General features: G+C 39.1%; 1 protein-coding gene across 4 annotated transcripts; it reads left to right on the top strand.

Annotated features, from left to right (window-relative positions):
• The first annotated feature begins 416 nt into the window (after positions 1 to 416).
• Positions 417 to 15205, top strand: ZNF484 (zinc finger protein 484). 4 transcript variants are annotated; one of them, XM_047779276.1, is made up of 5 exons: positions 417 to 459; positions 3047 to 3102; positions 7290 to 7416; positions 7693 to 7788; positions 11922 to 15205. In XM_047779276.1, coding segments are annotated over exons 1-5 (2592 nt in total). In that variant the 5' UTR covers positions 417 to 458; the 3' UTR covers positions 14234 to 15205. The 4 variants fall into 4 exon arrangements, with proteins under 4 accessions (XP_047635232.1, XP_047635233.1, XP_047635231.1 ...); XM_047779277.1 differs by having other exon boundaries at positions 417 to 622; positions 3058 to 3102; XM_047779275.1 differs by having other exon boundaries at positions 417 to 622.
• The last annotated feature ends 1282 nt before the right edge of the window (positions 15206 to 16487 follow it).

The raw sequence follows: 16487 nt of genomic DNA, 5'->3' as shown, positions 1-16487 counted from the left end.
TATGGTATCTCTTGGTAAATGCTTCATAGGTGCTGAAACAGAATATTTTATTCTGCTGCTTGAGAGTGAAGTGTTTTATGCTTGCCGATTCAATATCATTGGTTGATGGTGTTTTGAATCTGCAGAAGTACCGGAAAAGCCAGGGGCTGCTTGGGTGACCAACTCTGGTTGTTTCCGACTTACTTCCAGGAGACATATCTCTGCTCCACCTTTCCTCCTGACAACTCCGAACCACACAAATCCTCATCACTTCACCATGGCTGCCCACAGGCCTGAGGTACTCCATGGGCGCTGCCATATTGGTATCGAGTCTCACCCCTTTAGAAGGGGGGCGGTGTTTCTCAAGGCGCCATGTTGAGTACTGGCAGTGTTCCTCGAAGAAGCCACTGCTGAGCATGCGCACACCCGGGCGGCGCCTGAAGAATATCGCAAGGACAGGGAGGGATCCAGAAGGAGGAAGTGGGTACCCTTGTAGCTCTTCTAATTAAATGACTACTATCCTGAAAGAGGGTGGCTGAGAGGCTGGTGAATGCGGAGAGCGTAGAAGGTGCGGGCGGTTGCTCAGTGAAGGAAGAGGCGTCTCCGACGTCCGTGATGAACAGTCGGATCAGTGATGGAGGCGGTCAGTAGATGGAATAGTGGGGGTCGATGTGGTCGTGACAGTCGCTTCCTGGAGGATTGACAGAGTCTGCGGGGTCTCTAATGGTGGATTCGCGGAGGCATGGGGTGGGAGCGTTGGGGTCTGTGATGGTGGATTCCCTGGCGGGGTGTGATGGAGTTCTGTGGGATTTTTGAGGCTGGATCGGTGAGCGGATTCCTGGATTCTGTGCGGTCCGTGGGGAGATAACCGTGGGGCCTGAGTAATGAAGGACATCAGGAGGAACCGCTGGGCTGAAGCATGGTTTTCAGCTTAGCCTTATACCTTATTAGTACAAAGAAAATACATCAATCGGGCCGGGGTATATTCTTTTAAGATTTTAAATGTGACAGATTTAGTACCTGTACAGCAGCGCCCTGGTGTCTCTTCAAGGGAGTGTTAACACTGGATGCCATAGGAAGGGAATTATTTATTCTTATCTTTGAAATAGGCTTCTTTACCTTAATGGTTAAAGCAGATGTGCCCTGTGTGTTTACAGGCTGTTTTGATTCACACAGAGTTCAGGCTGAACCACGAATAAAGCCAGAATGACCTCCCTATACCTCAGCATGTGAAATTTTTCTTTATTATTCTCATGGCACATTTTTCTAGAGACTTAAAAGATACATTGTGGAGTTGCTGTCGTGGCTCAGCGGAAACAAATGTGACTAGTATCCACGAGGACACAGGTTCTATCCCTGCCTTGCTCAGTGGGTTAAAGATCCGGCATTTTGGGGAGCTGTGGTGTACGTCCGAGATGCAGCTTCCACCTGGCGTTGCTGTGGTGCAGGCTGCTGCTACAGCTCTGATTCGACCCCTAGCCTGGGAACCTCCATATGATGCAGGGGCAGCCCTAAAAAGATTAAAATAAAATATAAAAAAATAATTAAAAAGATATATTGCCATCAGGTTACGTATGCATATCAGTTTACCTAATTTGTGATCCTGTCCGTATCCAGATTAGTCATTTGTCATTACTAATATTTATGTATTTTTAATTAATTAATGTAATTTTAATTAATATTTATGTATATTTATGTATTTTTCCTTCCCTTTTTTATTACGGCATCTCAAGGTTTTTTTACTGGCCATTTTGAAATACCAATTAAGGTTATACTCTACTATTTTTATATTAATTTTATCTTTTTCTTTTTAGATACTTTTTCTTTTTTCTTCATTTGATGTAAATTGTCATTCTTTCCCTTATTTCCCCAGTTTTATACTGGATACATTTAGAAATATAAAGTTTCAAATACACCTTTGTCTTTGAAATATTTAATTTCAGTTTTATATTCCACCTTGATCCTTAATTATTCGAGTTTCTTTATTCCCAAATTATGAGGATTTTAGTTATTTTAAATTTTATTGTATTTTCACAAACTGTAGCCTGCAAAGTGTCTACTTTTCAAAATTTATCAAGATTTTCTTTGGAGACAAGTTACACTATGCCACAACGGGAACTCTGTTTGTTTTTTGTTTTAAAGGACCCGCACATAGCTCTTAACACTGTTGTGATTTTCTGAATGATAAGGGCTACAGGGGCATCTTTTTTCCTGGCTCCTGAAATAGCTTCAGAGGAATAACAGTGAAGTCAGTAGGTTTTTTTTTGTTGTTGTTATTGTTATAAATAAGTTTCTTTCTTTTTTTGGGGGGTGACCAATGTTGCCATGAGCTATGGTGTAGGTTGCAGACTTGGCTTGGATTCCGAGTTGCTATAACTATGGTGTAGGCCAGCAGCTGTAGCTCCAATTTGATGCCTAGCCTGGAACTCAATCAATGAACAAATCTAGGAATATTCTTGAATTTTAAAGATAAATTTTAAAACATAAAGTACATATAAATCTAAAGTACAGGAGTTCCTGTTGTGGCGCAGTGGTTAACGAAGCCGACTGGGAGCCATGAGGTTGTGGGTTCGGTCCCTGCCCTTGCTCAGTGGGTTAACGATCCGGCATCCGGCGTTGCCGTGAGCTGTGGTGTAGGTTGCAGACGCGGCTCGGATCCCACGTTGCTGTGGCTCTGGCGTGGGCCAGTGGCTACAGCTCCGATTTGACCCCTGGCCTGGGACAAGTATGGACACATACTGTATATTGTTGGGTACATCTTTTTACTTTTACATAGTATTTTAACACTTTTTCCACAGTAGCTTAATTTTATATAATGTTATATCCTATGGATGTTCTGTAAAGTATTTAAACTGCCCCAAATTCTTGAACATCAAGATGTTTCTAGCCTTTTTGTTTGTTTGTTTGTTTTAGCCATGCTGTAGTAAAATTTTTGTGCAACACAGGATGATTTTCTTATGATGTAGTTCTAGAAATAAGTTTTGAATCTGGTGTATAGACACTGAATGATTATGTATCCATATGTAACATTGTCATGCTCCCTTCTCTCATCTGTCCCTCTTGTCAGTGTTTCCTCAGATCTCTGTCCCTTTCCCAGAAGAGCCAGAAATGACCAGGTCCTTGGTGAGTTCTTATTTGTCCCTGTGTTTGTTGCTTTCTTTATTTTCTAGTGGATTTTAGGAAACATCTATTAATCCATATAATAAGATGGACAAGTATAAATAAAAACTAAGGTCAGAGAAAGCAGACTCTCAACTCCAGGTCAAGCTTGATTATAGGTAAATGTGAGTTGAATGCTTTCATAGTTATGAACTTTCAACTGTAAAATTGTCTCTGATCTTCCTGAAAGACATAGCAATAATGGAAGTGAAATACATGGCTTATATTGTTGAAAAGTAATTTATTTCATTCATTTGTAGTAAAGATTTCCTGTTTTTTTAGAGCCGTACCTGCAGTATATGGAAGTTCCCAGGCTTGGGGTCAAATCCGAGCTGCAGCTGCCTGCCACAGCCATGCCGGATCCGAGCTGCCTCTGTGACTTACACCACAACTCATGGCAATGCCGTATCCTTAACCCACTGAGTGAGGCCAGGTATCGAACCTGCATCCTCACAGACACTATGTCAGATTCTTAACCCACTGAGCCACAATGGGAACTCCAAGACTTCCTGGTTCTTGATGTTTGAGAATTTTTGAATAAATCTTCAGATGAATGGAGACAGGGCAGTGTCTTTAACAACCTTCTTGAGAGTGCATTAACAGGTTTTCAATTATTGACTGATGAAGCAGTGCTTCTTATACTTGCACACGACCTCAGACTCTGATTTAATGGTACTGGGATTCCCAGTTTGTTAGTGCTACTGGTGGGAGGACCACCTTGTGAAGCAGAGTTTTGAGTTAATATGAATGGATGTTGAATTTTGTCGGATGCTTTTTCTCTATCAGTTTTTGTGGTCAAGTGATTTTACCTCTTTAGCCTATTGCTGTGGTAGATTACTTTGATTGAATTTTCAGATACTGAGCCAGCCTTACAATCTTTGAATAAATACCACTTGATCAGGACTTCTTTTTATATATTTGTATTTGCTAAGGATGTTTTGTTAAGGATTTTTTATCATATTTGTAAGGGATGTTGATTTACTTTTTTCTTTCATTTCTTTCATTTCTCAGCTCTTCACTTGGCTTTTTTTTTCTTTTTCCACACCACTCCATTGGAATTTGAAGGGGCACCTCTGTTCAGCCAGACCAAAGTGGAAATCCAAACCCACTGGGTCTTTGCTGATGGGCATGGAATCGGGCCCAAAGTTTTTGTTTGTTGGCTTTTTTAATTAGTTATGTTTGCCAGAAGCATGTTTTGTCTAAAGTTTTCTTTCTAGGTTGCCCCTTTCCTGGACTTTTAGCTAGAGAGAGCAGCCTTTTCTTTGTTTGCCCTTGTTGTTTCTGGTTTGTAGGCTTTCCTAGTACCTGGTCAGGGCTATATGAGCCCTACTTTTGCTGTGTAGTTCCTTGGTTCCTGAGGTCCCTAGACAGTTTGCCTTTTTTTTTTTTTTTTTTTTTTGTCTTTTCTAGGGCCGCTTCCACGGCATATGGAGATTCCCAGGTTAGGGGTCTAATTGGAGCTGTACTGCTGGCCTACGCCAGAGCCACAGCAATGTGGGATCTGAGCCTTGTCTGCAACCTATACCATAGCTCACGGCAACGCTGGATCCTTAACCCACGGGCAAGGCCAGGGATCGAACCCACAATCTTACGGTTCCTAGTCAGATTCATTAACCACTGACTCATGACGGGAACTCCACCTTTTTTTCTTAAACCTTTCAGAGTCTTATGTTTCTTTTCTTTTTTTTTTTTTTTTTAGGGCCGCACCCATAGCATATGGAAGTGCCCAGGCTAGGGATCAAATTGGAGCTACAGTTGCTGTCTTACACTATAGCCACAGCAACTTGGGATCTGAGCCATGTCTGCAACCTATACCACAGCTCATGGCAGGATCCTTAACCAACTGAATGAGGCCAGGGATTGAACCCACATCCTCATGGATACTAGTCAGGTTCATTACCACTGAGCCACGAGGGGAACTCCTGAGAGTCTTATGCTTCTTTTAAGGATAACGTTTATGGTTTCTAGATGTACTTAGTGGATGAATAGGGACAAGTGCATCTACCCCATCTTTCCAGGAGTCAAGTCAGTTCATTGACTTTTTAAAAGAGGAGTTCTTTATTAATCATAAAGTCTTGTTTTATTTTTTTTAATTATATTTATCTCTTTGTTATTTGCTTTTAAACTTTTGTTTTGTTCTTTGTTTTTTTGTTTGTTTTCTTTTTTTAAGGCTACACCCACAGCATATGAAAGTTCCCAGGCTAGGGGTCAAATCAGAGCTACAGCTGCTGGCCTACACCACAGCCACAGCAACACTGGATCCAAGCCACATCTGCTACCTGTCCCACAGCTTCTGGCAACACTGGATCCTTAACCCACTGAGTGAGGCCAGGGATCTTGGTATCCTCAGGGATACTAGTCAGGTTCTTTATCCACTGAGCCACAAGGGGAACTCCCTCCATAATTTTTTTTTAAATAATTCTTTTTATATTCTAGAGCCAAGTCTCTTATCAGATATATAATTGCAAATATTTTCTCCCAGTTTTTGGATTGTCTTTTCACTTCCTTTTTTTGTTTTTGTTTTTGTTGTCTTTTTAGGGTCACACTAGCAGCATATGGAAGTTCCCAGGCTAGGGGTCAAATTGGAGCTGTAGCCACTGGCCTACACCACAGCCACAGCAATGTGGGATCCAAGCCATGTCTGTCGTCTATGCCACAGCTTACATCAATGCTGGATCCTTAACCCACTGAGTGAGGCCAGGGAGTGAACCTGCATCCTCATGGACACTTGTCAGATTCCTTTCCAATGAGCCACAACAGGAACTTCTTGTCTTTTCAATTCCTTAATGGTAATCTTTTAAGCAAAAATTTCTTAATTTATCTATTTTTCTCTTTAGTTGCTTGTGATTTTGATTTTGTATCTAAGAAATCATTGCCAAACCCAGTGTCACAAAGAATTTAGGCTTTTTAGCTAAAATGTAAGTTTTGACTGAATATAAAAAGACTCAGGCCTTTTGATCCATTTTTAAGTTACTTTTTTTTTTTTTAATATGGCATGAGGCAGGAGTCCAGCTTCATTTTTTGCATGTGGATATCTGTTTGTTTTGGCACCATTTGTTGAGATGATGTATTTCCCCTAAATTGTTTTGACACCTGTATTCAATTATCAGTTTATCATAAATATGAGTTTATTTCTAGATATTGGATTACATTTCATTGACCTTATGTCAGTACCACACAGTTTTTTGAAGAAAAGCCTTTTTTTTTAAATTTATCTTCTTTAATGAAAGAGTTAACTTAGTAAATAGAGTACAGAACAAAAAGCAGAAGATGTTTTCTAAGTAAAGTATTATTGAAATATGGCATATATAGAAGAGAATGAGCAAATCAAATATATGCAACTTGATGAATTTCCACAGCTTATTCTTTTGAAACCAGTACACAGATAAAAACAAAATAGGGAGTTCCCGTTGTGGCTCAGTGGAAAGGAATCTGACTAGTATCCGTAAGGATGCAGGTTCGCTCCCTGGCCTTGCTCCAGTGGATTAAGGGTTTGCTGTTGCCGTGAGCTGTGGTCATAGATGCTGCTTAGATCCTGCATTGCTGTGGCTGTGACGTAGGCCAGCAGCTACAGCTACGACTAGACCCCTAGCTTGGGAACCTCCATATGCCGCGGGTGTGGCCCTAAAAAGACAAAAACAAAAGCAAAACAAACAAAAAACCACCACAGAATATTATCAGAACCACAGAAAAAAATTGGCATGATATTTTTAGTATTTCTTTTTTTTTCTTTTGTCTTTTTTTTGCTATTTCTTTGGGCCGCTCTCGCGGCATATGGAGGTTCCCAGGCTAGGGGTCTAATCCGAGCTGTAGCCACTGGCCTACGCCAGAGCCACAGCAACACAGGATCTGAGCCGTGTCTGCAACCTACACCACAGCTCACGGCAACGCCGGATCGTTAACCCACTGAGCAAGGGCAGGGACCGAACCCGCAACCTCACGGTTCCTAGTTGGATTTGTTAACCACTGCGCCACGACGGGAACTCCTAGTATTTCTTTTTTTTCTTGAAAATAATAATGTAAAATTTAGGTATTTCGTGGGAATCATATGTTATATCATGTTAAAAATGATTAAAAAGTAAGTCCCTAAATAATTTGTTCCTGTCCTTCAATCCTGATCCTTTACATTGAATAGGCATGTGTTTTTCCAGGGATCAGTGTCTTTCAAGGATGTAATTGTAGACTTCAGCAGGGAGGAGTGGCAACAGCTTGACCGTGTTCAGAAAAGCCTATACAGGAATGTAACGCTGGAAAACTATTTCAACTTGATCTCAGTGGGTAAGCACAGCTCTGCTGAGTAAAGCTATACCTAATTGAGTGTATTTTCTTTCTCAGTGGAATTTCTGAAATCTGCGGGATTTCTGAGGTATATGGGACTTCTAAGGATATCTGAAGTGTGTAATAGTTTTTTCCTTATTTTGTTCTGTGTTCTTAACAATCTCTTTTGGATGTTATGAATATACCTCTGTTTCCCTTGAACTTTTCTGAATATCAAGTGGAATGCTTCATTGTATGACCTCTGAAATCAAGTCTTCTATCATTTCCTATTATTAGGATGTCAGGTTCCCAAACCAGAAGTCATTTTCAACTTGGAGCGGGGAGAAGAGCCATGTATGTTGGGTGGTGAAGTCTCAAGCCTGAGCTGTGTAGGTGAGTAGGGAATCAAAAGCATAGGAGATAGTACAATTGAATTACAGTTATACTGGTAGCAGCTGGCTACTTTGAAGTTCTGTTAATATGATGTTTCTGTAACATTCTGAGCTTCTGGAACTGCATGGGTAGTGTCAATATTGGCCCCCTGGACATCTAAATGCCATCCCTTTTGAGGACCCTTTCAATATCAGTGTTGTCTTTGCTTGACTTCTTGGGAGGAATGGGCCACAATTACTGGTACATTGGATCTAGGCTTTTTTTTTTTTTTCCTTTTTCTCCCTTTTTCTAGCATTTTTATTCTTTTTACCTCAAATCAAGGTCTTTTTTTTTTTCTTTTTTCTTTTTAGGGAAGTACCTCTGGGATATGGAAGTTCCCAGGCTAGAGATTGAATTGGAGCTGCAGCTGCCAGCCACAGCTATACCAATACTAGATCCAAGCTGCAGCGGTGACCCATGCCACAGCTCACAGCATGCCAGATCCTTTAATCCACTGAATGAGGCCAGGGATCAAATTCACATCCTCATTGGTACTAGTTGGGTTCTTAACCTGCTGAGCCACTAGGGGAACTCCATGACAAATTCTTCTCTCACTGGTTTTATAAGCAAAAGAAAGAATAGGTCTCATATTTGCAAGTCACATTTATCTCTGTTTAGCTTCCATAATCATGTTTACTTCATTTTAACATTTTATTTAATGATCCTCTGGATCTGCCTCTTTAATTTCTGATCTGTCTATTCAGATAGTCTACATACTTTTCTTTGTTCTCAGGTTTCATTTACTCCTTGAATTGGACCAAACTAATGCAGCATACATTGCTTTTTCCCTTTTTCTAATCCTCCAACCCATAGACACTCACAGAAAACATTAATTCATGTGATAACTGAGTCTTTTACCTCTGTTTTTAAAAATGTTTCTCTACAGAATATTTAATGAAATTAAATTCTTTAATTTATATGAAAGGCAAAGGAGTTTATTTTGCTCTCTTGCAGAGGGATTTTTAAAATTTTCTGCTAGGAGTAATTCAAAGGGCCAATAATTATAATTGGAAAAGGAAGATAACTGCAAGAAATCTTTAAAATTCAGCCTTTGAGTCTTAAGCATTTATTATTATGTACCTTTGTGCCAATTAAGTTTGAATATGATAGGCTCAGAATATCTTTTTTTTTTTTTTAAGTTAAAAGAAAAGAGAGCCTTCCTAGAATCATGCTGAGATTTGAGATTTTTTTTTGTTTTTGTTTTCTTTTTTGGCTGCCCTGTGGCATAAGTTCCTTGGCCAAGGGATCAGATCTGAGCTGCAGCTTCAACCTATGCCACAGACTAAGGCAACACAGGATCCTTTAACCCATTGTGCCAGGCCGGGGATCAGACCTGCATCCCAGCAGTGCAGCGATGCTGTCAATCCCATTTTGCCACAGTATGAACTCTGAGATCCCTTTTCAGAGCATAGAATACTAAATGATCCATGAAGAAAATTAATTTTGAATATGAACAGGAGATCAGAAAAAAGGACACTTGGTGAGGAAAAGGAAAAGAATATATGTTTGAATTCAGTAACAAATAGACCTTAGTGACTGGTGGAAAGATAGCTGGCATACATCCATTTTACCAGCCTGAATTATGACTCTTATTTTATTGAATGAGTAATTTAGTATGTGACAAAGGAATTGTGAATAATTAAACTTTTCCCACAGGAGCCAATTTTTTACATTGAAAGTAGTTGGTAGTAATTTAAATGATGTTAGGCATAGCAATGAGTTTGTAACCTAAAGAAAGGAAACGTTGCAAAAGATGATAATCCATCTTTAGGAACCCAGTATGAGATGTCCTCAGCATTAGTGAAAGCCATTTATATGTGTGAGTAAAAATGTAATATAACAATTAAGAAATGTGTTTTGGGACATTATAAGGCCCTATAAATGGAACAAAATGGATATAAGATTAGACTATGTCTATATTCAAGAACTCTAATAGAATAAGATAATAGTATAATCTAATTTTTACACAAATATTTGCTGAGAATCTACTATGTCTTATACACTATTCCAGAAATTGGAATATTAGTGGTTCTTACCCTGGGCAAGAATGGTATGTTAGAGTAAAACCAAGCTCCTGTCACTGAGAGACCCCAAGAATCAGTGACTTAGATAACGCATATATAGACCAATCACATGACAGTTCCAAGGTGGGTGATCCAGGTCTCCAGACAACTCTGCTTCCAGTGACCTTATAGGGACAAAATTTCTAGAACGTCATTGCACCATCATCCCCTTAAGTAGGGGTCAGCAAATATTTTCTTTAAAGGCCCAGAAGTAAATATTTTAGGCTTTGCGGGCCATGTGGTTGCTGTTATAACTACTTTTTTTTTTTTTGTCTTTTTGCCTTTTCTAGGGCCACTTCCTGTGGCATATGGAGGTTCCCAGGCTAGGGGTCTAATCGGAGCTGTAGCCGCTGGTCTACACTACAGCAATGGGGGATCTGAGCTGCGTCTGCGACCTACACCACAGAGCATGGCAACGCCAGATCCTTAACCCACTGAGCAAGGCCAGGGATCGAACCCGCAACCTCATGGTTCCTAGTTGGATTCGTTAACCACAGCACCACGACGGGAACTCCACTACTCAGTTTTGTTATTGAAGCCCCAAAGCAGCTCTGATTCATCAATAAATGGATGTGGCTGTTTTCCAATAAAAATTTTATGGACATGGAAATTTGAATTTCATATCATTTTCATGTGCCATTAAGTACTCTTTTTTTTTTTTTTTTTCAAAGCTGTAAAATCCATTTTTAGTTTTTGGGTAGAGGCCTGGATTTAGCCTGAGTGCCATAGTTTTCTGACTTCTGTCTAGGGCATTGCCAGCTTTGTAGACCTGATCAATGCAAGTCTGTAATATAGCCAGTGGCAAGAAAAGAGAGTTGTGGGAGCCAGACCCACCTCCTTAAGACACTGGCCTTATTGCAGCAGGTATAATTTTTACTCCCACTTGATTGGTGGTAACTGAGTTACTAATGAAAAATGAGGCTGCACAGACCTGTTGTTTTGAGGCAGCCACATGTTTGGCTACAAGCTAATGTTGCTGAAGGAAGAGGATAGATTTTGATGGACAACTTTCAGTCTCTGCTTCAGATTATTGGCTCTTTCTGCTGTTATATGCTTCCTATTAGATGCATGTATCTGTACTTCAAACCAGCCATAAAGAATTGAATCATAGTCATATATTTACTGTTTGTAATGGTAAAGCTAATTCAGGATGACTGAGGCTAGTTTCATAAATAAACTGGTAGTTGGGACATAATGGTTAGTAGGGAAAAGAGAAAGCAGGGAGATCAGTGAGGATTTATAGATGAAAGATAATAAGAATCTTGACTCAAGAGTTCCCATCATGGCTCAGTGGTTAATGAATCTGACTAGGACCATGAGGTTGCAGGTTTGATCCCTGCCCTTGCTCGGTGGGTTAAGGATCCGGCATTGCCATGAGCTGTGGTGTAGGTCACAGACATTGCTCGGATCCCACATTGCTGTGGCTCTGGCGTAGGCCAGCAGTACAGCTCCGATTAGACCCCTAGCCTGGGAACCTCCATATGCCGCGGGAGCGGCCCTAGAAAAGGCAAAAAAAAAAAGAATCTAGACTCAGAATACTTCTTTTTAGCCACATAGTTTGTCACTCTTCTTCTGACACCTTATGTAGTTCTGACACCAGCTACATGTGTAGAGCTGGTATACTTCAGTTTGAATCTCATCCTCCCCATTAACTAAAGATTTGACTTGGGCAAATTACTTAACCCTTTTGTGGCTCAGTTTCCTCATCTGTAAAATAGGAACAGTAATAATACCAATGGCAAAGTGTTGTGATCATGTTTAAATGAATTAATATAGAACTTAGAACAACGCCCAACACATCTAAATGCTATTGTTTATTGTACAGTAAATTAATATAAGTGCTTATTTTATTATTGCATATTATTTCATATAGATTACTACACATTTATTTATATTTTATGTATTTATCTATATTTATTATTTATATAGAACCTCTCCCATTTCTCTGTGTTTACCCTGAATCCACTCTGCATATTATCCCTTCTATTTTATATTAACTATTCTTTGTGTGTTTTCTTTTTTCTTTTTTAGATCAAGTTATTGGTTTTGAAGCATTACAACAGGGAAAGTCTGAAGAAGATTTAATCCGGTTTGAGAGAATTAATCTCTTCACAAGAGATGACCCATATTCTATTTTAGGAAAATTGTGGCAAGATGATAAACAGACAGGGAGATGTGAGGAAAACCTGAACAGACATTTAAATCATGTCACCTTCATCAATGAGGATACACTAGCTAATGAGAAAGACTATGAATATAATAAGGACATTGGAAAAATATTTCATGTAAACACATACCTTGTTTCTTCAAGAAAAAGACTCTATGACTCACTACAAAAGAGTTTGAAGCCTATTCTAAGTTTATGTAATTATAATAGAAATAATGCAACAGAAAATTTTGATAAGGTTATTGGATATGATAATATTTTCACTCATGTGAAGTCTCACACAGAAACTCATGCTTCTGAATATAATAGACGTAAGAAACATCTGAATCACAAGCAAGCTCTTAGTCAACATCAAAAAATTCATACTGGGGGGAACCTCTGTTTATTTTCTGATTGTGGAAAACTTTTTACCCATAAGTCACACCTTTTTGAACATCAAAGGATTTATACTGAAGAGAAACATGAGTGGAGCAAATGTGAGACAGTCTTTACTGAGAAGCTCCAACTTGCTGTACCTCCAAAAGTTTATAGAGGAGAGAAAAACTCTGTATGTACTGAATATGGGAAAGACTTTTCCCTCAACTCAAATCATGAGAAAACTCACACTGAGGGGACTGGCTATAAATGTAGTGCACATGAGAAAGCCTTTCTCCAGAAGTCAGATCTGTTCAGACACCAGAAAATTCATATTGGAGGGAAAAAACCGTATGATTACAATGAATGTGAGAAAAATGTCTCTCAGAATTCAAACCTCAGTGTACATAAAAAAGTTCATATTGGAGAGAAACACTTTGAATGTACTGAATGTGGAAAAGCTTTCACAAGGAAATCAACACTAAGTATGCATCAGAAAATTCACACAGGAGAAAAACCCTATGTATGTACCGAATGTGGGAAAGCCTTCATCCGGAAGTCACATTTTATTACACATGAGAGAATTCATACTGGAGAGAAACCTTATGCATGCAGTGACTGTGGGAAGTCCTTTATAAAGAAGTCACAACTCCATGTGCATCGACGAATTCACACAGGAGAGAATCCCTTTATATGTACTGAATGTGGGAAAGTCTTCGCCCATAAGACAAATCTGATTATACATGAGAAAATTCATACTGGTGAGAGACCCTATATATGTACTGAATGTGGGAAGGCCTTTACTGACAGGTCAAATCTCATTAAACACCAAAAAATTCATACTGGAGAGAAACCCTATAAATGCAATGACTGTGGAAAATCATTCACCTGGAAGTCACGGCTCAGGATACATCAGAAATGTCATACTGGAGAGAGACATTATGAATGCAGCGAATGTGGGAAAGCATTTATTCAGAAGTCAACACTGAGTATGCACCAGAGAATTCATAGAGGAGAAAAACCCTATGTTTGTACTGAATGTGGGAAGGCCTTCTTCCACAAGTCACATTTTATTACACATGAGAGAATTCACACTGGAGAGAAGCCTTATGAATGCAGTGATTGTGGGAAATCTTTTACTAAGAAGTCACAACTTCATGTACATCAGCAAATTCACACAGGAGAGAAGCCCTACAGATGTGCTGAATGTGGAAAGGCTTTCACTGACAGATCAAATCTTTTTACACACCAGAAAATTCATACTGGTGAGAAACCCTATAAATGTAGTGACTGTGGAAAAGCCTTCACTCGAAAGTCAGGCCTCCATATACATCAGCAGTCTCACACTGGAGAAAGACATTATGAGTGCAGTGAATGTGGGAAAGCCTTTGCAAGAAAATCAACACTAATTATGCATCAGAGAATTCATACAGGTGAGAAACCTTATATTTGCACTGAATGTGGGAAGTCCTTCATCCAGAAGTCACACTTAAATCGACATCGGAGAATTCATACTGGAGAGAAACCCTATGAATGTGGTGACTGTGGGAAGGCCTTTATTAAGAAGTCACAACTCCATGAACATCATCGAATTCACACAGGAGAGAAACCATATATGTGTACTGAATGTGGAAAGGCCTTCACCATCAGATCAAATCTTATTAAACACCAGAAAATTCATACTAAGCAGAAACCCTATAAATGCAGTGACTTCAGGAAAGCCTTCAACTGGAAGCCACAACTCAGTATACATCAGAAATCAAATACTGGGGAAGTAGACTGTCCAATACCACAATCATGGCATGGGGATACAAAGTTGTGAGAAGCTATAGCTTAACTAAGAAGCAAGAGGTAACCAAAGTCAGCTTTTCTCTATGTAGTAAGAAGTATGACTATCTGGATTGCATAGTTGATTCCAGTTTTACACATATGGGGAGACACTTGGAGAAAGTGTTTAAACAGTGAATAATGGCCATGCTTAGTTACTTGACCGATACTGGGATTTTCCAGCCCCTGCAAATAATAGTACATTTGCAAGGAGATGATTTGGCAATCTTTTTTGTTTCACATTTTGGAGAGCCAGCTTTATAAATGCAGGGCTGTTGAATTTTCCATGCCCTGAGTAGCAAAAATATTCTATATTGACCAAAGGAATTTCTTAATGAAGAGAGTTCTAAGAAAATTTTTCATTGTCCAAACACCTGAGGGACACTGAAATCAAGGCAGTTGTGTAGGCACTTCAGGTCTATAGTGAAGAGAAAATAGACATTTTTGTGAAAATTGATATAAAAGACACAAAGAAGAATGCTTCTTTTTTCCTTTTCTTTGAGAAGTCACTATTATTTATTGTTTATAATATCTATTAGTGGGTAGAAATTTGGATTAATAAATTCTAAATTTACAGCTTGACTTTGAGATTGGCAAATCACAACCATAGACTTGCCTGAATAGTCACAGGCATCTTTAGGTAACCAGTATGTTCCCTTGTTTACTAATTCCCTGCTGTGGCAGCAGGTAACTCATGCCCAAAAGGTATAAAGTGATCCTAGCCTGTATCCTAAAAGTGATCAATGATGTAAGCAGCAGCCCTATAGACTAGTCATACTAGAACTGGTCCTGAGATCATGGAACTTAGCCACGAGTTACAGACTTAGTACTCTGGATTCTCAGCCTTTTCCACAGAAACCTCTGCTTTTTACTGATTTCTGTTTGAAAAAGAGACAAGTGGAAGAATTTTTTTTTTTTGCTTTTTAGGGCCACACTTGCAGCATATGGAGTTTCCCAGGCTAGGGGTTGAATTGGAGCTACAGCTGCCAGGCTATGCCACTGCCACAGCAATGCATCTGTGACTTATAGCACAGCTCAATGCAATGCTGGATCTTTAATCCCCCGTGCAAGGCCATGGATCAAATCCGCAACCTCAGGGTTACTAGTTAGTTTCATTTCCACTGCGCCACAACAGGAACTCTGAGAAAAGGGGTTTTAAAAACTAGAATTCTTTCCTTCCAATTTTGTTAATACATTCTCTACATATTTATTACATGCAAGGTTACTATGAGGCAGTTGTCTTGCATTTGAGCTTGTTTTAGAAAATATAGTTGCACACTTGGAAGAGCACTTCTATCTCTCTCAATCTCTACAAATCTTAATTGTGTTTTCAAATCCTCTTACTCTTAGACTTTTTTTTTTTTGGTCTTTTATTCTATCAGATACTGAAATAAATGTGTTCCAGTCTTTCAGAATAATTGTGAATTTACCTCTTTTAGAGCTACCAATTTTTGTTTTATATAGTTTGTCTTTGTTTTTACATACATTCAAATTTAGAATTGTTACATTCTTTATGGTTAATTGAAACAATCGTTTTGAAATGTCCCCTTTTATCTCTAGTGTTTTTTTTTTTTTGTCTTTTTGCTATTTCTTGGGCTGCTCCCGTGGCATATGGAGGTTCCCAGGCCAGGGGTTGAATCAGAGCTGTAGCCGCCGGCCTACGCCAGAGCCACAGCAATGCAGGATCTGAGCTGCGTCTGCAACCTACACCACAGCTCATGGCAACGCAGTATCATCAACCCACTGAGCAAGGGCAGGGATCCAACCCGCAACCTCATGGTTCCTAGTCGGATTCTTTAACCACTGCGCCATGATGGGAATTCCATTTTTTTTTCTCTAGTGTTGTTTTTGGTTCAAAATTTACTTTGTAAGGTATATTAATATAATGTGCATACTTTACTTATTAAAAGTTAATGTAAACTAGTACTTACACTACTTTCTGGGTAAGGTGAAGAGTTAGAACATTAACTTTGTGTATATCCTTCTTGACTTATATGGTATTGATGTCATGTATTTTTAATTCTGTGCATAGTTGACATGCTCCGTTATAACTGTTTCAGGATCAATATTCATTTATATTATTCCACATATTTTCCTTTTTTGTTACCTTTTCCTTCTTGTCCTTTAAGTTTCCTTCTAGGATTTTTTTTTCTGACTGAAGAGCACTTGTTAGCATTTCTTTTTGTATATGTTTGTTAGTGACAATTTCTAGTTTTGTTTGTTGGAAAATGTCTTTATTTTGCCTTTTT

Source organism: Phacochoerus africanus, chromosome 5, assembly GCF_016906955.1.
Source record: "Phacochoerus africanus isolate WHEZ1 chromosome 5, ROS_Pafr_v1, whole genome shotgun sequence".
Classification (NCBI taxonomy): Eukaryota; Metazoa; Chordata; class Mammalia; order Artiodactyla; family Suidae; genus Phacochoerus; species Phacochoerus africanus.
This window is presented reverse-complemented; position numbering and strand designations above follow the sequence as displayed.

Excerpts from the sequence above, each read along its gene's own strand:
- ZNF484 (XM_047779275.1), top strand. The coding sequence starts at position 595 with ATGAACAGTCGGATCAGTGATGGAGGCG. Across the intron at positions 3,103-7,289 it reads CAGAAATGACCAGGTCCTTG|GGATCAGTGTCTTTCAAGGA; the intron begins GTGAGTTCTTAT and ends GTGTTTTTCCAG. Across the intron at positions 7,417-7,692 it reads TTTCAACTTGATCTCAGTGG|GATGTCAGGTTCCCAAACCA; the intron begins GTAAGCACAGCT and ends TCCTATTATTAG.